Source organism: Procambarus clarkii, chromosome 80, assembly GCF_040958095.1.
Source record: "Procambarus clarkii isolate CNS0578487 chromosome 80, FALCON_Pclarkii_2.0, whole genome shotgun sequence".
Classification (NCBI taxonomy): domain Eukaryota; kingdom Metazoa; phylum Arthropoda; class Malacostraca; order Decapoda; family Cambaridae; genus Procambarus; species Procambarus clarkii.
Genome location: NC_091229.1, coordinates 24,978,457 through 25,001,922, shown reverse-complemented (window position 1 = coordinate 25,001,922; position 23,466 = coordinate 24,978,457). Strand labels below are relative to the sequence as shown.

Sequence of the window (23,466 nt, the reverse complement as noted above, 5' to 3'; positions counted from 1 at the left end):
TCGGCTCTAACAAGGGGAAGAAAGAGGAGCTCAACCAACTCATAGGAACGTGCAAAAGTCGACTCAGGGCACTGAAAGCTATGACCTGGAATGGGTATGGAGCCTCTATTGCCGTGCTTAAAATGATGTACACAGCCTATGTGCGCTCCGTCATAGACTATGCCGCACCAGGTTTGTGCACTTATTCCCAAACCTATGTGAAAGAACTTGAAAGCATAAAAAATGAAGCCATGATAATCATTCTTGGAGTCCCAAGAACTGCCAAAACATCTAATCTTCGAGAGTTGTCCCTTCCCAGTGTTAAAAGCAGAATTGAGGAACTGAATGCGAAGCTTGCAATTAAGATAGTCAGAGATCACCATTACAATGAAACTGAAAAGAAAAGCTAAGAAAAAACTGAGTTCTGTGCTACTTACAGGAGGAAACTGCAGAAGCAAAAAATGGCATCACAGATCAGTCTGCTGCCTCAAAAAACATCACCTGCTTGAGCAAGCCCGTGAGCTCCTGCCTGTAGAGAGGTTACTTCCCTGGGAGGATGACCCATGTAGGATAATCATCAATGAGATGGCAACGAAAAAATCCAACATGATATCACAAGAAATGAGGCACAAGTATCTAGAGGAAATTTATAAAGAAATCGGAAATGAATTACATCAAATCCACATTGATGGGTCATCTAATCCTGTCCATGGCAGGGCTGGTGCAGCATACATTGTAATTGGGAATAATGCCTTTCAACACGGAAATTAAGAAAAAACACGTATTGAGAACTATGCCTCTTCAATGCAAGCGGAGCTAACTGCCATTGTTATGGCGTTAAGATTTCTTGAACGAAGCACTAATGGCGCAGTGATCTGCACTGATTCAAAAGCAGCGTTACAAAGCTCGGGCAGAAAATCTTGCGATAGTCGCTGAAATCTTGAGAGCTGTGAGAGTTCTAACCAATCAGGGAAGAGTCGTCAAATTTCTGTGGATCCCCTCCCATGTTGGAATATGTGGAAATGCACGAGCAGATGTGCTGGCTGCCAAGGGCGCTGAAGGAAACCATATTGAATATTTCATACCCAAGACTCTTCTACAAATTAGAGGTATTATCAGGCAACATCACCATGACAAAGTTATTGAGAAAAGGAGGATAGAAGAACAAATCAGTAAATCTGTACGTTGGTACAACATGGTTGCAGCTGGCAATCCCAGGCATTATGGACGAAGAGGAGGTGGCCGCGGGAGAGAATCTGTAATAGCAAGAATCCGTCTTGGATACAAATATCCATGAAGATTTGGGATGGAAACAACAGTTGAGCATCGGAGTTGCAGAACCTGTGGTGAGAGTGACGGACATCGCCTTGACCACTACCTGAGAGTTTGTTTGAGTTAGGAAAATACTATTTGTCAAATATAAATACTGTTCTTAAAAGATTCCCCCATTTTGCACCCGCAAGATAACGTAAGATTTTAAGGATTAACAATGTTTATCTTCTTGTATGAGAAACTGTTTACTTGAGACAGTTAAGCAAGTCTCATGTGAACTTGTCTGGGTACAAGTGACAGGATGAACAACCCAGCGGGTTTTCTTCCTATTGGGGAGTGTTGTACATGCTGCTATGGCAGTATGTCCACTCACAGGATAAGTGGCGCTGCCCAATAAACTCACCCCTTGCGGCAAAATAAAAAATAAAAAATTAATACATCAACCCGGAGAAACACTACTCTTCCCAGTTCTCAAGATTGCTGGGAACAACAAGCCCATGTGCGTTGACGCTGTAATAATATTTGACAAGCTTAATGGCCCTAGCAATATCCCTTGAACAGAGTCCTCACTGAGTTGCCCCCAGCAGACATCAGCTTGAACCCAGCTAAACCCCAGGGGCTTGGAGGGTAACCTTCTCCAATGAACACTCTCTGGTCTGTTTTAAGGAGCTTCCTAAGAGAGGAATGTAAAAATCTCTCCCAATGTAACCGGTTGGTGGGGGGGGGGGGGTTGGTGGGAGGGTTCATCATTGGTAGAATGGTTGGGAGTTGGTGCGAAGGAGGGAGGGAGGAAGAGAGGGAGAGGGAGGGGATGGATGGAGGAGTGAGGGAGAGAGGGAGGGAGGGAGGGAGGGAGGAAAAGAGGGAGGGATGAATAGAAAGGGAGGGAGGGAGGGATGGATGGAGGTAGGGGTGGGTGGAAGGAATGGAGGGTGGAAGGGGAGGGAGGAAGGGAGGGATGGAAAAAGTGAAGGAAAGAGGTATAGAGGGAGGGAAAGGAGGATTGGGGAGGGAGAGAGAGAGGGTTGGGGAGGGAGGGAGAGAGGGATGGGGAGGGAGGGAGGGAGAGAGGGATGGGGAGGGAGGGAGGGAGAGAGGGATGGGGAGGGAGGGAGGGAGAGATCATAGTGGTAGAGACGTCTTGGGAGGGAGAGTGGAGGGGGAAGGGGTGAGGGGTCAATAGTTCTCATGTAGTTGCTACAACAGTGTGTGTGTGTGTGTGTGTGTGTGTGTGTGTGTGTGTGTGTGTGTGTGTGTGTGTGTGTGTGTGTGTGTGTGTGTGTACTCACGTAATTGTACTCACCTAATTGTGCTTGCGGGGGTTGAGCTCTGGCTCTTTGGTCCCGCCTCTCAACTGTCAATCAACAGGTGTACAGGTTCCTGAGCCTATTGGGCTCTATCATATCTACACTTGAAACTGTGTATGGAGTCAACCTCCACCACATCACTTCCTAATGCATTCCATTTGTCAACCACTCTGACACTAAAAAAGTTCTTTCTAATATCTCTGTGGCTCATTTGGGCACTCAGTTTCTACCTGTGTCCCCTTGTGCGTATGCCCCTTGTGTTAAATAGACTGTCTTTATCTACCCTATCAATTCCCTTGAGAATCTTGAATGTGGTGATCATGTCCCCCCTAACTCTTCTGTCTTCCAGCGAAGTGAGGTTTAATTCCCGTAGTCTCTCCTCGTAGCTCATACCTCTCAGCTCGGGTACTAATCTGGTGGCAAACCTTTGAACCTTTTCCAGTTTGGTCTTATCCCTGACTAGATATGGACTCCATGCTGGGGCTGTATACTCCAGGATTGGACTAACGTATGTGGTATACAAAGTTCTGAACGATTCCTTACACAAGTTTCTGAATGCCGTTCTTATGTTGGCCAGCCTGGCATATGCCGCTGATGTTATCCTCTTGATATGGGCTGCAGGAGACAGGTCTGGCGTGATATCAACCCCCAAGTCTTTTTCTCTCTCTGACTCTTGAAGTATATCATTTCCCAGATGGTACCTTGTATCTGGCCACCTGCTCCCTTCACCTATCTTCGTTACATTACATTTGCTTGGGTTAAACTCTAACAACCATTTGTTTGACCATTCCTTCAGCTTGTCTAGGTCTTCTTGAAGCCTCAAGCAGTCCTCCTCTGTCTTAATCCTTCTCATAATTTTGGCGTCGTCCGCAAACATTGAGAGAAATGAATCTATACCCTCTGGGAGATCATTTACATATATCAGAAACAAGATAGGACCGAGTACAGAGCCCTGTGGGACTCCACTGGTGACTTCACGCCAATCTGAGGTCTCACCTCAGATTGGCGTGAACCTCCCTCACCTCCCTCACCCCTCACCGTAACTCTCTGCGATGAGGGGTGAGTGAGTGACATGAGGGAATGCATTACTCATGACAGGGGAGCGACATGAGTGAACGCATTACACAGGGCAGACACACGCATCACACACACACTCACACACACACACACACACACACACACACACACACACACACACACACACACACACACACACACACACACACACACACACACACACACACATACAGTTGTGTGTATGTGTGTGTGTCTCACCTATTTGTGCTTGCGGGGGTTGAGCTCTGGCTCTTTGGTCCCGCCTCTCAACTGTCAATCAACTGGTGTACAGATTCTTGAGCCTACTGGGCTCTGTCATATCTACATTTGAAACTGTGTATGGTGTCAGCCTCCACCACATCACTGCCTAATGCATTCCACCTGTTAACTACTCTGACACTGAAAAGTTCTTTCTAACGTCCCTGTGGCTCATGTGGGTACTCAGTTTCCACCTGTGTCCCCTTGTTCGCGTCCCACCAGTGTTGAATAGTTTATCCTTGTCTACCCTGTCAATTCCCCTGAGGATTTTGTCACACACACACACAGATTTAATTTACTGTGTGTGTATTCACCTAGTTGTATTCACCTAGTTGTGTTTGCGGGGATTGAGCTTTGTTCTTTCGGCCCGCCTCTCAACTGTCAATCAACTGTTTACTACTTTTTTTTCACACCACACACACACACACACACAAAACCCAAGAAGCAGCCCGAGACAGCTGACTAACTCCAAGGTACCTGTTTACTGCTAGGTAACCGGGGCATTCAGGGTGACAGAAACTTTGCCCATTTGTTTCTGCCTTGTGCGGGAATCGAACCCGCGCAACAGAATTACGAGTCCTGCATGCTATCCACCATTCTACGAGGCCCCACCAGGCTCCTTGTGTGTGTGTGTGTGTGTGTGTGTGTGTGTGTGTGTGTGTGTGTGTGTGTGTGTGTGTGTGTGTGTGTGTGTGTGTGTGTGTGTGTGTGTATTCACCTAGTTGTGCTTGCGGGGGTTGCACTCTCCTATTTCGGCCCGCCTCCCAACATCAATCAACTGTTACTAACTGCTAACTATTTTTTTTTTCACACACACACCCCAAGGAAGCAGCTCGTAACAGCTGTCTAACTCCCATGTACCTATTTACTGATAGGTAACAGGTGCATCGGGGTGAAAGAAACTCAATCCATTGTTTCTCGCCGGCGCCAGGAATCGAGCTCTGGACCACGGGATTACGTGTCCAGCGTGGTGTCCACTCAGCTGTCCATCCCCCCTTAATATGTCTTAACGTTTTGTTAAATATACTGCCAGGAAGCAGCCCGTGACAGTTGACTAACTCCCAGGTACCTATTTACTGCTAGGTAGCAGGGGCATCAGGGCAAAAGAAACTCTGCCCATTTGTCTCTGCCTCTACCGGGGATCGAACCCGGAATCTTAAGACTACAAATCACAAGCGTTGTCCACTCAGCTGCCAGGCCCCTTTCTATAGAGATGGAAGTGTTTATCATCGTAACTATTGCATCTTTGCTCTTCAACAGGGCTATGTTGCACTTCCTGCCATGCCTCCTGGTCTCATAATGAGTTATTTCCGTGTCCATAATTGGAACCAGTCGCTCTCAAATTGTCCAAATGTCTATTATTATGTGTCGCTCTCGTCTGTGCTCTAGAGAATACAGATCGAGACATTTTAAACGTTCCGGGCAACCTGTCCTCTTAAAAATAACGTCACTTTTGGCTCGTATGCACACTATGGCCAAATTTGGACGTAATTTGAAATGAAATCGACTCACTAAAGTGACGTACTGTTCCGTTTTCTGTTTGAGTCGTCCGCCTTACTCGGCAAGCTTAAAAGAGGAAACTTTCCATTAACGTTTTTCATAACGTTTTGAAACTTTATGAGAATTTCCTGCCCACCTAACCTATCAGAGGACCCTTAACTTACTGTTGTTGAAAAAAAAGATCACAAATTTATTTTCATTTTCAAATTACGTCCATATTCGGCCATACGGGTAAACGGCCAAAAGCGACGTTCTTTTTTTTTTGACAGGTTTATGAGTGGATGCTGGCACCACCCCTGTATGCTGTCATGGACTGTCATATCTCCGTCATGTGTAATGATGGAGAATGTGATGACTCACTTCCCTGTCCTGTGTAATGCGTTCACTCATGTCGCTCCCCTATCATGAGTAATGCATTCCCTCATGTCACTCACTACCCTGACATGAGTAATGCGTTCACTCATGTCACTCACTACCCTGACATGAGTACCGAAGCCTAAAAAGATTACTCTTTAAATACTTTGATATTTTGATAAATATTTTTAATATTTTGATGTACTAGAACCTAAATAATATTTAGGGTCTAAGACTTGAGAAAATGTTCTCCGCTAAATCACCACCACTGCTTGGGTCAACCATCCTCCTGCTTGGGTCAACCATCCTCCTGCTTAGGTCAACCATCCTCCTGCTTGGGTCAACCATCCTCCTGCTTAGGTCAACCATCCTCCTGCTTGGGTCAACCATCCTCCTGCTTGGGTCAACCATCCTCCTGCTTGGGTCAACCATCCTCCTGCTTAGGTCAACCATCCTCCTGCTTAGGTCAACCATCCTCCTGCTTGGGTCAACCATCCTCCTGCTTGGGTCAACCATCCTCTTGCTTAGGTCAACCATCCTCCTGCTTGGGTCAACCATCCTCCTGCTTGGGTCAACCATCCTCCTGCTTGGGTCAACCATCCTCCTGCTTGGGTCAACCATCCTCCTGCTTAGGTCAACCATCCTCTTGCTTAGGTCAACCATCCTCCTGCTTGGGTCAACCATCCTCCTGCTTGGGTCAACCATCCTCCTGCTTTGGTCAACCATCCTCCTGCTTGGGTCAACCATCCTCCTGCTTAGGTCAACCATCCTCTTGCTTGGGTCAACCATCCTCCTGCTTGGGTCAACCATCCTCCTGCTTGGGTCAACCATCCTCCTGCTTGGGTCAACCATCCTTCTACTTGGGTCAACCATCCTCCTGCTTGGGTCAACCATCCTCCTGCTTAGGTCAACCATCCTCTTGCTTGGGTCAACCATCCTCCTGCTTGGGTCAACCATCCTCCTGCTTGGGTCAACCATCCTCCTGCTTGGGTCAACCATCCTCCTGCTTGGGTCAACCATCCTCCTGCTTGGGTCAACCATCCTCCTGCTTGGGTCAACCATCCTCCTGCTTGGGTCAACCATCCTCCTGCTTGGGTCAACCATCCTCCTGCTTGGGTCAACCATCCTCCTGCTTGGGTCAACCATCCACCTGCTTGGGTCAACCATCCTCCTGCTTTGGTCAACCATCCTCCTGCTTTGGTCAACCATCCTCCTGCTTGGGTCAACCATCCTCCTGCTTAGGTCAACCATCCTCTTGCTTGGGTCAACCATCCTCCTGCTTGGGTCAACCATCCTCCTGCTTGGGTCAACCATCCTCCTGCTTGGGTCAACCATCCTTCTACTTGGGTCAACCATCCTCCTGCTTGGGTCAACCATCCTCCTGCTTAGGTCAACCATCCTCTTGCTTGGGTCAACCATCCTCCTGCTTGGGTCAACCATCCTCCTGCTTGGGTCAACCATCCTCCTGCTTGGGTCAACCATCCTCCTGCTTGGGTCAACCATCCTCCTGCTTGGGTCAACCATCCTCCTGCCTGGGTCAACCATCCTCCTGCTTAGGTCAACCATCCTCCTGCTTGGGTCAACCATCCTCCTGCTTGGGTCAACCATCCTCCTGCTTGGGTCAACCATCCTCCTGCTTGGGTCAACCATCCTCCTGCTTGGGTCAACCATCCTCCTGCTTGGGTCAACCATCCTCCTGCTTAGGTCAACCATCCTCTTGCTTGGGTCAACCATCCTCCTGCTTGGGTCAACCATCCTCCTGCTTTGGTCAACCATCCTCCTGCTTGGGTCAACCATCCACCTGCTTGGGTCAACCATCCTCCTGCTTGGGTCAACCATCCACCTGCTTGGGTCAACCATCCTCCTGCTTAGGTCAACCATCCTCCTGCTTAGATAGTACGTTTTGTGACTACGTTGCCCATCGTGCATATATTGACGTAATGGACAATTAGATAGTAAAATTTGGTACAATTCACTTTATTGAGTCTGGGAAAAGTAAAGCTCAACACCTAACTTAAATATGTCTAGGCCTACTGTATTAGGCCAAAATATGTCTAGGCCTACTGTATTAGGCCTCAGATAGCGTGTATTAGGCCTAGGATGGCTAGGTTAGCAACATAAATACAAAACTTAAACCTAAAGTTTGTCTAAATTCAATAGTACCAAATTGTACTTTCTAATTGACCATTACGTCAATATATGTACGGTGGTCCACATCGTCACTATAAGTACTGTCTAAACAGGAGGATGGGTTGGTTTAAGTAAACCCAACCCACCCCCTAACCCAACCCATAAACCTACCCCCTAACCCAACCCATCAACCCATAAACCCACCCCAACCCAACTCACACAATCCACCCTAACCCACCCCAACCCAACCCATCAACCCATAAACCCACCCCAACCCAACTCACACAATCCACCCTAACCCAACCCATCAACCCAACCCACCCCAGCCCTTCTTCAACCTAACTTAAACCAATAAGAGATACAATTATTTATTTTATATATATGGCATGTAAAAGATTTGTGACGTCATCATTATATTGTGGCTCGGGTATTAGACTCTAGTACAATCAAGGAGGAAGTCAAAAGGTAGTCCTGGCCTCCACAGTCAAGGAGGAAGTCAAGAAGTAATTCTGGCCTCCACAGTCAAGGAGGAAGTCAAGAGGTAGTCCTGGCCTCCACAGTCAAGGAGGAAGTCAAGAGGTAATCCTGGCCTCCACAGTCAAGGAGGAAGTCAAGAAGTAATTCTGGCCTCCACAGTCAAGGAGGAAGTCAAGAGGTAGTCCTGGCCTCCACAGTCAAGGAGGAAGTCAAGAGGTAATCCTGGCCTTCACAGTCAAGGAGGAAGTCAAGAGGTAATCCTGGCCTCCACAGTCAAGGAGGAAGTCAAGAAGTAATTCTGGCCTCCACAGTCAAGGAGGAAGTCAAGAGGTAGTCCTGGCCTCCACAGTCAAGGAGGAAGTCAAGAGGTAATCCTGGCCTTCACAGTCAAGGAGGAAGTCATGAGGTAATCCTGGCCTTCACAGTCAAGGAGGAAGTCAAGAGGTAATCCTGGCCTCCACAGTCAAGGAGGAAGTCAAGAGGTAATCCTGGCCTCAACAGTCAAGGAGGAAGTCAAGAGGTAGTCCTGGCCTCCACAGTCAAGGAGGAAGTCAAGAGGTAGTCCTGGCCTCCACAATCAAGGAGGAAGTCAAGAGGTAGTCCTGGCCTCCACAATCAAGGAGGAAGTCAAGAGGTAGTCCTGGCCTCCACAATCAAGGAGGAAGTCAAGAGGTAATCCTGGCCTCAACAGTCTCTGACTCGCTGTGTACCAGTTGGTGATGGGGGGATGGGAGGTGCAGATAGAGGAGAAGGAATATGGGAGGAGTGGATCAATGGGGATCCGGTCGGCCGAGCGGACAGCACGCTGGACTTGTGATCCTGTGGTCCTGGGTTCGATCCCAGGCGCCGGCGAGAAACAATGGGCAGAGTTTCTTTCACCCTATGCCCCTCTTACCTAGCAGTAAAATAGGCACCTGGGTGTTAGTCAGCTGTCACGGGCTGCTTCCTGGGGGTGGAGGCCTGGTCGAGGACCGGGCCGCGGGGACACTAAAGCCCCGAAATCATCTCAAGATAACCTCAAGATGGGGTAAATGGGGAACATAAATGGTAAGCTAAGGACTTAGAGGTCAGTTGTCTGTAATGAATGGGGATCGACTCGCTGCACTGACGTCACCAACATGGGGCTCATTGTCGGTGTTGAGGGGGGGGGGGGGGGGTGCTGTAGTGGGGCTAGGCGGAGGAGCAGGGTGGGAGGTGAAGGGGAGGGCTGGTGATCAATAGCTTCCTGTACTTAATCTTTCTTTTACACCATTCATGATATTTATGTTTCTTGTGATGCTTCTCGTACTTGCGCGCGCGTGTGTGTATATATATATATTTACTAGCTGTACCACAGCAACCTTCTCCCTGTCTCCCAGCCCTCCCCACCAATCCCCCTCCTCCCCCCGTCCCCTCGTCCTCCCCACCATTCCCCCCTCCCACGTCCCTTTGTTCTCCCCACCATCTCCCAATACCCCGTCCCTTCGTCCTCCCTACCATTCCCCCCTTCCCCATCCCCTCGTCCAATCCACCATCCCCCACTCCCCTGTCCCCTTGTCCTCCCCACCATTCTCCATTCCACTGTCCCCTCATCCCCACCATCCCCAATTCCCGTCCTCTCGTCCTCCCCACCATTACCCCCTCCCCTGTTCCCTCGTCCTCCCCACCATTCCCTACTCCCTTGTCCTATGCATTTCCAAATGATTTGATGTTCCCATCAGAAAATTTGGGAACTCAAATGATCTGATGTTTCCATCACTAAAATATAAGAAAAACAGTTAAAAACAAAATAAAAACAATGAAAAAATATAAATATAAATTATACTCACAAAATGAGCGGGATGGTAAACAACAAAGCTCAATTCCAAAGCAATTCACACAAAATAATTAAATCAAAATGAAAATAAATCAAAATCTATGAAAATTCAATTTATCAATGCAATCGGAAACATTGAAATGGAATTGCAACATCTTTAGTACAGCATGTGTGTTGCTTTTACATGCAACAGATGGCGCTGTTTTTCAAGAAAAGCCAAGTTTTACCTGTCACAGGTGTGGCATCTATACTTATACTTACGAAATGAACGGTATGGTAAACAACACAGCCAAATTCCAACACAATGTCACACAAAATAATTCAATAAAATATAAAATAAATCGAAATCTGTGTAAATAAAATTTATCAATGCAATCGAACACAATGAAATGGAATTCGAGACATATTTAGTATAGCGTGCATGTTGCTATTATGTGCAACAGATGGCACTGTTTTTCAAACACGCATGTTTTTACCTGTCACAGGTGAGGCATCTATATAGTAGGTATATAAAATGACGCGCATATTCGAATGCAACGTTGTGTCAAAATTTCAAAGCAATCAGTGAAGAACTTTCGGATATTACAGCGTGTCCAACAGATGACGTTGTTTTAAAAAAAAAATCATGTTTTTTTCCTGTCACAGGTGAGGAATGTATATAATATATATATATATATATATATATATATATATATATATATAAAGAGACGCGCCTATTCAAATGCAACGCTGTGTCAAAATTTCAAAGCAATCGGTAAAGAGGTTTCGAAGATTTCCCTCACACGAAAATCACATGAAAAAAGCAGTTTTTTTTCATAAAAAGCATGTTTTTTTTACCGTCACAGATGTGACATCTATATAGTGTGTATATAAAAACTTGGCCGGATGCAAATGAACATTGTGTGAAAATTTCAAAGCAATCGGTGAAGAACTTTCGGAGATTAGCCATTTTGAACAAACGAACATTTCCATTTTTATTTATATAGATATGTATCTGGAACCTGCACTGTTGCATCCACATGTAAAATAATTTAAAGTTGTGTTTCATTACATGGGAAAAGCAAATCTGAGATGCAAACTTAATGTTTGTTTACATATCTTCAGAAGTTGACTATCATTCTGATGCAATGGAGGGACTTGAGCCCGTGTTCTAGTGGTTCCCAGACACCTGCCTTAACCGCCTCATAGATGCATGGGTTTTGTTATAAGACAGTAATGTGACAATTAAATAGTACGTATAAACTTGTTGTTTTGTGCCCAGTGTGCAGTTGCTTCTACATTTCTCTAGACGTTAAATTCAGAGCAGGTTCCCTGTGGGCCTGTCCGTGATTCACCCTGCCTGGAGGCCTTGCCTTATTTATTACATGCTTCAATTTTGCACAGCAGACCATGAGCACGGAAGAGTGGGATGTTTACTGTGTTAAACTACGACCATATTTTAACCATTAGCCAACATCACCTAGTCACATGCCATTCTAACTTTTAATGGGGTTACATCATCGGCAAATAACTCTCTAACTGAGCATATATCCTCTGGTTGATCATGGTATATATATATATCAGTACCAGAATGGATTCCAGAACCCAGCACCTTCCCCTACCGCTTATAACCTATCACTGCAGAAATGTTTCATCTCTCTCTGCTTCTCTGTTTCCTGCCCGAGAGGTAGCAAACACACTCAGCAATTGAACAAATCCACAAGGGACGTGACGAGGGTTCGAACCTACATCCGACAGGATCCCAGACACTGCCTTAATCGTATAATTTAATTACGTAATAACCCTGGTTTGTGTCTCGGAGAGACTCCAGGATCCGTTGGTTATCTTGAGGTTATCTTGAGATGATTTCGGGGCTTTTTTTTTAAGTGTCCTCGCGGCCCGGTCCTCGACCAGGCCTCCACCCCCAGGAAGCAGCCCGTGACAGCTGACTAACGCCCAGGTACCTAATTTACTGCTAGGTAACAGGGGCATAGGGTTAAAGAAACTCTGCCCATTGTTTCTCGCCGGCGCCTGGGATCGAACCCAGGACCACAGGATCACAAGTCCCGCGTGCTGTCCGCTCGGCCGACCGGCTCCCCGGTCGGCCGATCAGGATGATTAAACTTTAAATGGTAAATCAGGATGATTTCCCGGTTGCAATTCTTTTACCATGTCGTAGCTCAGTCGATTAAGGCCGCGTCTAAGATCTTCTCGGACGTAGGTTCGAACCCTCGTCACAGCCCATATGGATTTCTTCATATGATGCATCACGCTATTGTGTTTTTTGTGTGTAACTCTCAGCAATTATTTCTTTCATCAACAACTTCACCGCCTCTCCAGTTACTCAAAGTTTGTTCCAACACACTGGGGTGAAAATTTAACGATGACAATGTAGGGGTGAAAAACTAGGGGTGGTATTCAAGGGGGATAACAACTCATTAGGGTGAGTAATAATTCACGGATGAAAAGTAGGGGTAATATTATTGGGGTGATATTACTGGGGTGATATTACTGGGGTGATATTACTGGGGTGATATTACTGGGGTGATATTACTGGGGTCACAGTTCAAGGATGGCTTTATTTGGGTCACAATACTGGGGTGACAGTGTATGGTCACAATACTGGGGTGACAGTGTATGGTCACAATACTGGGGTGACAGTGTATAGTCACAATACTGGGGTGACAGTGTATGGGTCACAATACTGGGGTGACAGTGTATGGGCACAATACAGCGGTGACAGTGTATGGGTCACAATACTGGGGTGACAGTGTATGGGTCACAATACTGGGGTGTCAGTGTATGGTCACAATACTGGGGTGACAGTGTATGGGCACAATACTGGGGTGACAGTGTATGGGTCACAATACTGGGGTGACAGTGTATGGGCACAATACTGGGGTGACAGTGTATGGTCACAATACTGGGGTGACAGTGTATGGTCACAATACTGGGGTGACAGTGTATGGGTCACAATACTGGGGTGACAGTGTATGGGCACAATACAGCGGTGACAGTGTATGGGTCACAATACTGGGGTGACAGTGTATGGGTCACAATACTGGGGTGTCAGTGTATGGTCACAATACTGGGGTGACAGTGTATGGGCACAATACTGGGGTGACAGTGTATGGGTCACAATACTGGGGTGACAGTGTATGGGCACAATACTGGGGTGACAGTGTATGGGCACAATACTGGGGTGACAGTGTATGGGCACAATACTGGGGTGACAGTGTATGGTAACAATACAGGGGTGACAGTGTATGGGTAACAATACTGGGGTGACAGTGTATGGTCACAATACGGGGGTGACAGTGTATGGGTAACAATACTGGGGTGGCAGTGTATGGTTCACAATACAGGGGTGACAGTGTATGGGTCACAATACAGGGGTGACAGTGTATGGGTCACAATACTGGGGTGACAGTGTATGGGACACAATACAGGGGTGACAGTGTATGGGTCACAATACAGGGGTGACAGTGTATGGGTCACAATACAGGGGTGACAGTGTATGGGACACAATACTGGGGTGACAGTGTATGGTCACAATACTGGGGTGACAGTGTATGGTCACAATACGGGGGTGACAGTGTATGGGTAACAATACTGGGGTGGCAGTGTATGGTTCACAATACAGGGGTGACAGTGTATGGGTCACAATACAGGGGTGACAGTGTATGGGTCACAATACTGGGGTGTCAGTGTATGGGACACAATACTGGGGTGACAGTGTATGGGTCACAATACTGGGGTGTCAGTGTATGGTCACAATACTGGGGTGACAGTGTATGGGTCACAATACAGGGGTGAAAGTGTATAGGACACAATACTGGGGTGACAGTGTATGGGTCACAATACTGGGGTGACAGTGTATGGTCACAATACTGGGGTGACAGTGTATGGTCACAATACTGGGGTGACAGTGTATGGTCACAATACTGGGGTGACAGTGTATGGGTCCCAATACTGGGGTGACAGTGTATAGTCACAATACTGGGGTGACAGTGTATGGTCACAATACTGGGGTGACAGTGTATGGGTCCCAATACTGGGGTGACAGTGTATGGTCACAATACTGGGGTGACAGTGTATGGTCACAATACTGGGGTGACAGTGTATGGTCACAATACTGGGGTGTCAGTGTATGGTCACAATACTGGGGTGACAGTGTATGGTCACAATACTGGGGTGACAGTGTATGGTCACAATACAGGGGTGACAGTGTATGAGTCACAATACAGGGGTGACAGTGTATGGTCACAATACTGGGGTGACAGTATATGGGAGACAATACTGGGGTGACAGTGTATGGTCACAATACTGGGGTGAAAGTGTATGGGAGACAATACTGGGGTGACAGTATATGGTCACAATACTGGGGTGTCAGTGTATGGTCCCAATACTGGGGTGACAGTGTATGGTCACAATACTGGGGTGTCAGTGTATGGTCACAATACTGGGGTGACAGTATATGGGACACAATACAGGGGTGACAGTGTATGGTCACAATACTGGGGTGACAGTGTATGGGAGACAATACTGGGGTGACAGTATATGGTCACAATACTGGGGTGTCAGTGTATGGTCACAATACTGGGGTGACAGTGTATGGTCACAATACTGGGGTGACAGTGTATGGTCACAATACTGGGGTGTCAGTGTATGGTCCCAATACTGGGGTGACAGTGTATGGTCACAATACTGGGGTGTCAGTGTATGGTCACAATACTGGGGTGACAGTATATGGGACACAATACAGGGGTGACAGTGTATGGTCACAATACTGGGGTGACAGTGTATGGTCACAATACTGGGGTGACAGTGTATGGTCACAATACTGGGGTGACAGTGTATGGTCACAATACAGGGGTGACAGTGTATGGGTCACAATACTGGGGTGACAGTGTATGGTCACAATACTGGGGTGACAGTGTATGGTCACAATACTGGGGTGACAGTGTCTGGTCACAATACTGGGGTGACAGTGTATGGTCACAATACTGGGGTAACAGTGTATGGTCACAATACTGGGGTGACAGTGTATGGTCACAATACTGGGGTGACAGTGTATGGTCACAATACTGGGGTGACAGTGTATGGTCACAATACTGGGGTGACAGTGTATGGGAGACAATACTGGGGTGACAGTGTATGGTCACAATACTGGGGTGACAGTGTATGGGAGACAATACAGGGGTGACAGTGTATGGTCACAATACTGGGGTGACAGTGTATGGGAGACAATACTGGGGTGACAGTGTATGGTCACAATACTGGGGTGACAGTGTATGGGAGACAATACTGGGGTGACAGTGTATGGGAGACAATACTGGGGTGACAGTGTATGGTCACAATACTGGGGTGTCAGTGTATGGGAGACAATACAGGGGTGACAGTGTATGGTCACAATACTGGGGTGACAGTGTATGGGAGACAATACTGGGGTGTCAGTGTATGGTCACAATACTGGGGTGACAGTGTATAGTCACAATACTGGGGTGTCAGTGTATAGTCACAATACTGGGGTGTCAGTGTATGGTCACAATACTGGGGTGACAGTGTATAGTCACAATACTGGGGTGTCAGTGTATGGTCACAATACTGGGGTGACAGTGTATGGGAGACAATACTGGGGTGAAAGTGTATGGGTCACAATACTGGGGTGAAAGTGTATGGGTCACAATACTGGGGTAACAGTGTATGGTCACAATACTGGGGTGACAGTGTATAGTCACAATACAGGGGTGACAGTGTATGGGTCACAATACAGGGGTGACAGTGTATGGTCACAATACTGGGGTGACAGTGTATGGGTCACAATACTGGGGTGACAGTGTATGGGACACAATACTGGGGTGACAGTGTATGGGTCACAATACAGGGGTGACAGTGTATGGGTCACAATACAGAATAATACAGGAATAACTAAGACATATACCATAGAGTGCTAAACATGCCAGTAGGATCTAAAACCTGTACCGGCCTGTCAATCATGACGTCATAATGACGTCACACACCTGCCCACATATATATAAAACACAACATTGTATCCCTGAATTTCATTAGGTTATGTTAGCTCAGGTTAGGTTTGATTAAGTTAGATTAGTTTAGGTTAGGGTAAATCATGTTAGATGAGATTATGTGTGATTGAAGAGCAGCAATGACGTAAAATATTACAAACTTTTCTCAGGTGGTAGACCCTAGTAGCCTCGCCACGACCAGCTGCGCGGGAACTTGGGAGGGACAATATGGCGGTGTTTACCTCCATGTTACCATGGCTGTGGGTGAGGGAGTGGGCGGCCTGAACCCACTCCAGTATAAACTCCACCACCGTGTGCACCACTAGTGCCCTCACCCGGGTATACACTCCCGTCTCTTGTATTTCCCTTGGGATACTTCACAACACGCCTCAAGTAAGTCATCTCTCTCCTGGTGATCTGTTCAACAGTCTTCTCTTAACTTATAACTCCAAGTAACTTGCTAATTTTGGTATAAATTTTGTATATATTAATGAAGGTTTTGAGGCCATTAACGTCAGGGAAGGTAGAGACAGCACGCGAGGCTCAGGTTGTGTACCGTTGTCACCACGCTGGTTCCACTCCTGCCTCACTCTCACTTAAACACGCGTCGTTCCTTAAACACGACGTACCGTTCCTTAAACACGACGTACCGTTCCTTAAACACGACGTACCGTTCCTTAAACACGACGTACCGTTCCTTAAACACGCGCCGTTCCTTAAACACGCGCCGTTCCTTAAACACGCGCCGTTCCTTAAAAACGCGCCGTTCCTTAAACACGCGCCGGTCCTTAAACACGCGTCGGTCCTTAAACACGCGCCGTTCCTTAAACACGCGCCGTTCCTTAAACACGCGCCGTTCCTTAAACACGCGCCGGTCCTTAAACACGCGTCGGTCCTTAAACACGCGCCGTTCCTTAAACACGCGCCGTTCCTTAAACACGCGCCGTTCCTTAAACACGCGCCGTTCCTTAAACACGCGCCGGTCCTTAAACACGCGCCGATCCTTAAACACGCGCCGTTCCTTAAACACGCGCCGTTCCTTAAACACGCGCCGTTCCTTAAACACGCGCCGTTCCTTAAACACGCGCCGTTCCTTAAACACGCGCCGTTCCTTAAACACGCGCCGTTCCTTAAACACGCGCCGTTCCTTAAACACGTGCTGTTCCTTAAACACGTGCCGTTCCTTAAACACGCGCCGTTCCTTAAACACGCGCCGTTCCTTAAACACGCGCCGTTCCTTAAACACGCGCCGTTCCTTAAACACGCGCCGTTCCTTAAACACGCGCCGTTCCTTAAACACGCGCCGTTCCTTAAACACGCGCCGTTCCTTAAACACGCGCCGGTCCTTAAACACGCGCCGGTCCTTAAACACGCGCCGTTCCTTAAACACGCGCCGGTCCTTAAACACGCGCCGTTCCTTAAACACGCGCCGTTCCTTAAACACGCGCCGGTCCTTAAACACGCGCCGTTCCTTAAACACGCGCCGTTCCTTAAACACGCGCCGTTCCTTAAACACGCGCCTATCCCTAAACACGCGCCGATCCCTAAACACGCGCCGATCCTTAAACACGCGCCGTTCCTTAAACACGCGCCTATCCCTAAACACGCGCCGATCCCTAAACACGCGCCGATCCTTAAACACGCACCGTTCCTTAAACACGCGCCGGTCCTTAAACACGCGCCGATCCTTAAACACGCGCCGTTCCTTAAACACGCGCCGTTCCTTAAACACGGAGACAGATATTGAAATGAGTAAATATGTATTTGCAAATTCAATATTTACATGTCGTATCTGCTTTTCGGAGCTGAATAACTAGATCCAAATTTCGAGCACCAATTTGTTTCACAGGCAAAGATAATAAAAACACGAGAATTAAAGAAACTGCAGAATGTCTATTGGCCCAAACGAGGCAGCTTCACATTTCCAGATTTCTATAGAAACAATTTGAAAGTCAAAATTTAAATATCAAAGTATTTCTCTAAAATACTCTTTCTTTGAAAGAGTATTTTAGAGAAACCCGATTCTCACTTTGTGTATTTTATTGATCTCGTTTATTTCAAACATTATAGGCCTAATTTTTATCGAGGCCAAGCTAGGTTCCGGAATAGTTCTTTATTTAGGATAACTGATTTAATTATAGATCAAATTTACAAGTTTGTATCGCGTATTTATTTTGTTTAGTGATGGGATCAAAGCCTATCAAAATCTGGAAAGTTATTAAGGCCTATCAACATTTAGAGAGTTATTAAGGCCCATAAACCCAAGGATGGTTATTAAGGCCTATCAATCTCTGAAGGGTTATTAAGGCTTATCAACCTCTGAAGAGTTACGAACGCCTTTGTACCTCTTGAGTATTATTAAGGCCTATCAAGGTCCGGAGGGTCATTAAGGCCTATCAATCTCTGAAGGGTTATTAAGGCTTATCAACCTCTGAAGAGTTACGAACGCCTATGAACCTCTTGAGTATTATTAAGGCCTATCAAGGTCCGGAGGATCATTAAGGCCTATCGATCTCACAAGGGCTAATGAGCCTCAGAAGGATTATTGAGGCCCATCAACCTCTGCAGAGTTAACAAGGTCTATTAACCTCTAAAGGAAAGGAGGTGAATGGAAAGCCATTAGGTGAAAGGAAACTTACCTAACCATTTCTATTCCACCTGGGAATCGAAGCCACTATCCCCGACCGTAAGTCGAGAACGAAACCAAACATACACCGAACTGGCTTCGTTGGCAATATGCACCATCGTATAGCCGTACACTGTACATCCTCCATGTTGTTTACTGTACTAAATGTTAATCAACACACAAGTGGTAACAAAGTTTATATGGTAATGCACACAAGCGCCACGGACGCTTGTGTGCATTGTGGACGTTCAATAGCACGAGCGCCAGGAACACAACGGAAGCTGACGGCTACATTACGATGCTCTCAGCCAGCTAACACCTTCCTGGGCGGCCCCAGAGTAACGAGGGATTAATATACACTCCACGCTATAGTGGCCATAGCAGTGTGTATAGCATTATTGCGTCAGTATGCTGGGCTAGAGCAGTGTGTATAGCATCCCTGCCTCAGTATGCTTGGCTGGAGAAGTATGTATAGCATCCCTGCCTCAGTATGCTGGGCTAGAGCAGTGTGTGTAACATCCCAGCATCAGTATGGTGGCTAGAACAGTGTAACATCCCAGCATCAGTATGGTGGCTAGAGCAGTGTAACATCCCAGCATCAGTATGGTGGCTAGAGCAGTGTAACATCCCAGCATCAGTATAGTGGCTAGAGCAGTGTGTGTAACATCCCTGCATCAGTATGGTGGCTAGAGCAGTGTAACATCCCAGCATCAGTATGGTGGCTAGAGCAGTGTAACATCCCAGCATCAGTATGGTGGCTAGAGCAGTGTGTGTAACATCCCAGCATCAGTATGGTGGCTAGAGCAGTGTGTGTAACATCCCAGCATCAGTATGGTGGCTAGAGCAGTGTAACATCCCTGCCTCAGTATGCTGGGCTAGAACAGTGTGTGTAACATCCCTGCCTCAGTATGGTGGCTAGAGCAGTGTGTGTAACATCCCAGCATCAGTATGGTGGCTAGAGCAGTGTAACATCCCAGCATCAGTATGGTGGCTAGAACAGTGTGTGTAACATCCCAGCATCAGTATGGTGGCTAGAACAGCGTGTGTAACATCCCTGCCTCAGTATGGTGGCTAGAACAGTGTGTGTAACATCCCTGCCTCAGTATGGTGGCTAGAGCAGTGTGTGTAACATCCCAGCATCAGTATGGTGGCTAGAGCAGTGTAACATCCCAGCATCAGTATGGTGGCTAGAACAGTGTGTGTAACATCCCAGCATCAGTATGGTGGCTAGAACAGCGTGTGTAACATCCCTGCCTCAGTATGGTGGCTAGAACAGTGTGTGTAACATCCCTGCCTCAGTATGGTGGCTAGAACAGTGTGTGTAACATCCCAGCCTCAGTATGGTGGCTAGAACAGTGTGTGTAACATCCCTGCCTCAGTATGGTGGCTAGAACAGCGTGTGTAACATCCCTGCCTCAGTATGGTGGCTAGAACAGTGTGTGTAACATCCCTGCCTCAGTATGGTGGCTAGAACAGTGTGTGTAACATCCCAGCATCAGTATAGTGGCTAGAGCAGTGTGTGTAACATCCCTGCCTCAGTATGGTGGCTAGAACAGTGTGTGTAACATCCCAGCATCAGTATGGTGGCTAGAACAGTGTGTGTAACATCCCAGCATCAGTATGGTGGCTAGAACAGTGTGTGTAACATCCCTGCCTCAGTATGGTGGCTAGAAGAGTGTGTGTAACATCCCAGCATCAGTATGGTGGCTAGAACAGTGTGTGTAACATCCCAGCATCAGTATGGTGGCTAGAACAGTGTGTGTAACATCCCAGCATCAGTATGGTGGCTAGAGCAGTGTAACATCCCAGCATCAGTATAGTGGCTAGAGCAGTGTAACATCCCAGCATCAGTATGGTGGCTAGAGCAGTGTAACATCCCAGCATCAGTATAGTGGCTAGAGCAGTGTGTGTAACATCCCTGCCTCAGTATGGTGGCTAGAACAGTGTGTGTAACATCCCTGCCTCAGTATGGTGGCTAGAACAGTGTGTGTAACATCCCTGCCTCAGTATGGTGGCTAGAACAGTGTGTGTAACATCCCAGCATCAGTATGGTGGCTAGAACAGTGTAACATCCCTGCCTCAGTATGGTGGCTAGAACAGTGTGTGTAACATCCCTGCCTCAGTATGGTGGCTAGAACAGTGTGTGTAACATCCCTGCCTCAGTATGGTGGCTAGAACAGCGAGTGTAACATCCCTGCCTCAGTATGGTGGCTAGAACAGTGTGTGTAACATCCCAGCATCAGTATGGTGGCTAGAGCAGTGTAACATCCCTGCCTCAGTATGGTGGCTAGAACAGCGTGTGTAACATCCCTGCCTCAGTATAGTGGCTTGAGCAGTGTGTGTAACATCCCAGCATCAGTATGGTGGCTAGAGCAGTGTGTGTAACATCCCAGCATCAGTATGGTGGCTAGAACAGTGTGTGTAACATCCCTGCCTCAGTATGGTGGCTAGAGCAGTGTGTGTAACATCCCTGCCTCAGTATGGTGGCTAGAGCAGTGTGTGTAACATCCCAGCATCAGTATGGTGGCTAGAACAGTGTGTGTGACATCCCAGCATCAGTATGGTGGCTAGAACAGTGTGTGTAACATCCCAGCATCAGTATGGTGGCTAGAACAGTGTGTGTAACATCCCTGCCTCAGTATGGTGGCTAGAACAGTGTGTGTAACATCCCAGCATCAGTATGGTGGCTAGAACAGTGTGTGTAACATCCCAGCATCAGTATGGTGGCTAGAGCAGTGTAACATCCCAGCATCAGTATGGTGGCTAGAGCAGTGTGTGTAACATCCCAGCATCAGTATGGTGGCTAGAACAGTGTGTGTAACATCCCAGCATCAGTATGGTGGCTAGAACAGTGTGTGTAACATCCCAGCATCAGTATAGTGGCTAGAGCAGTGTAACATCCCAGCATCAGTATGGTGGCTAGAACAGTGTGTGTAACATCCCAGCATCAGTATAGTGGCTAGAACAGTGTGTGTAACATCCCAGCATCAGTATGGTGGCTAGAGCAGTGTAACATCCCAGCATCAGTATAGTGGCTAGAGCAGTGTAACATCCCAGCATCAGTATGGTGGCTAGAACAGTGTGTGTAACATCCCAGCATCAGTATGGTGGCTAGAGCAGTGTAACATCCCAGCATCAGTATGGTGGCTAGAGCAGTGTAACATCCCAGCATCAGTATAGTGGCTAGAGCAGTGTAACATCCCAGCATCAGTATGGTGGCTAGAGCAGTGTAACATCCCAGCATCAGTATAGTGGCTAGAGCAGTGTAACATCCCTGCCTCAGTATGGTGGCTAGAGCAGTGTGTGTAACATCCCAGCATCAGTATGGTGGCTAGAGCAGTGTGTGTAACATCCCAGCATCAGTATGGTGGCTAGAACAGTGTGTGTAACATCCCTGCCTCAGTATGGTGGCTAGAACAGTGTAACATCCCAGCATCAGTATGGTGGCTAGAGCAGTGTAACATCCCAGCATCAGTATGGTGGCTAGAGCAGTGTGTGTAACATCCCAGCATCAGTATGGTGGCTAGAGCAGTGTAACATCCCAGCATCAGTATGGTGGCTAGAACAGTGTGTGTAACATCCCTGCCTCAGTATGGTGGCTAGAACAGCGTGTGTAACATCCCTGCCTCAGTATGGTGGCTAGAACAGTGTGTGTAACATCCCTGCCTCAGTATGGTGGCTAGAACAGTGTGTGTAACATCCCAGCATCAGTATAGTGGCTAGAGCAGTGTGTGTAACATCCCTGCCTCAGTATGGTGGCTAGAACAGTGTGTGTAACATCCCAGCATCAGTATGGTGGCTAGAACAGTGTGTGTAACATCCCAGCATCAGTATGGTGGCTAGAACAGTGTGTGTAACATCCCTGCCTCAGTATGGTGGCTAGAAGAGTGTGTGTAACATCCCAGCATCAGTATGGTGGCTAGAACAGTGTGTGTAACATCCCAGCATCAGTATGGTGGCTAGAACAGTGTGTGTAACATCCCAGCATCAGTATGGTGGCTAGAGCAGTGTAACATCCCAGCATCAGTATAGTGGCTAGAGCAGTGTAACATCCCAGCATCAGTATGGTGGCTAGAGCAGTGTAACATCCCAGCATCAGTATAGTGGCTAGAGCAGTGTGTGTAACATCCCTGCCTCAGTATGGTGGCTAGAACAGTGTGTGTAACATCCCTGCCTCAGTATGGTGGCTAGAACAGTGTGTGTAACATCCCTGCCTCAGTATGGTGGCTAGAACAGTGTGTGTAACATCCCAGCATCAGTATGGTGGCTAGAACAGTGTAACATCCCTGCCTCAGTATGGTGGCTAGAACAGTGTGTGTAACATCCCTGCCTCAGTATGGTGGCTAGAACAGTGTGTGTAACATCCCTGCCTCAGTATGGTGGCTAGAACAGCGAGTGTAACATCCCTGCCTCAGTATGGTGGCTAGAACAGTGTGTGTAACATCCCAGCATCAGTATGGTGGCTAGAGCAGCGTGTGTAACATCCCTGCCTCAGTATAGTGGCTAGAGCAGTGTGTGTAACATCCCAGCATCAGTATGGTGGCTAGAGCAGTGTGTGTAACATCCCAGCATCAGTATGGTGGCTAGAACAGTGTGTGTAACATCCCTGCCTCAGTATGGTGGCTAGAGCAGTGTGTGTAACATCCCTGCCTCAGTATGGTGGCTAGAGCAGTGTGTGTAACATCCCAGCATCAGTATGGTGGCTAG

The 23,466-nt window shown here is 47.4% G+C and overlaps 2 protein-coding genes across 2 annotated transcripts in view; one reads left to right on the top strand and one right to left on the bottom strand.

Moving 5' to 3' along the window:
- The first annotated feature begins 16,408 nt into the window (after positions 1–16,408).
- Positions 16,409–23,466, top strand: part of LOC123746221 (trichohyalin-like) — a 94,074-nt gene continuing 87,016 nt past the window's right edge. The window contains exon 1 of the mRNA XM_069314978.1: positions 16,409–16,526. The gene's annotated coding sequence lies outside the window, so the exon portion shown is untranslated. The remainder of the gene's footprint in view (positions 16,527–23,466) is intronic.
- LOC138357945 (trichohyalin-like) lies at positions 16,726–18,198 on the bottom strand. The gene is made up of 2 exons (XM_069315126.1): positions 18,163–18,198; positions 16,726–17,856 (listed from the first exon to the last, which is right to left on the bottom strand). The coding sequence occupies exons 1-2, from the start codon at positions 18,196–18,198 to the stop codon at positions 16,726–16,728; spliced, it is 1,167 nt and encodes a 388-aa protein (XP_069171227.1).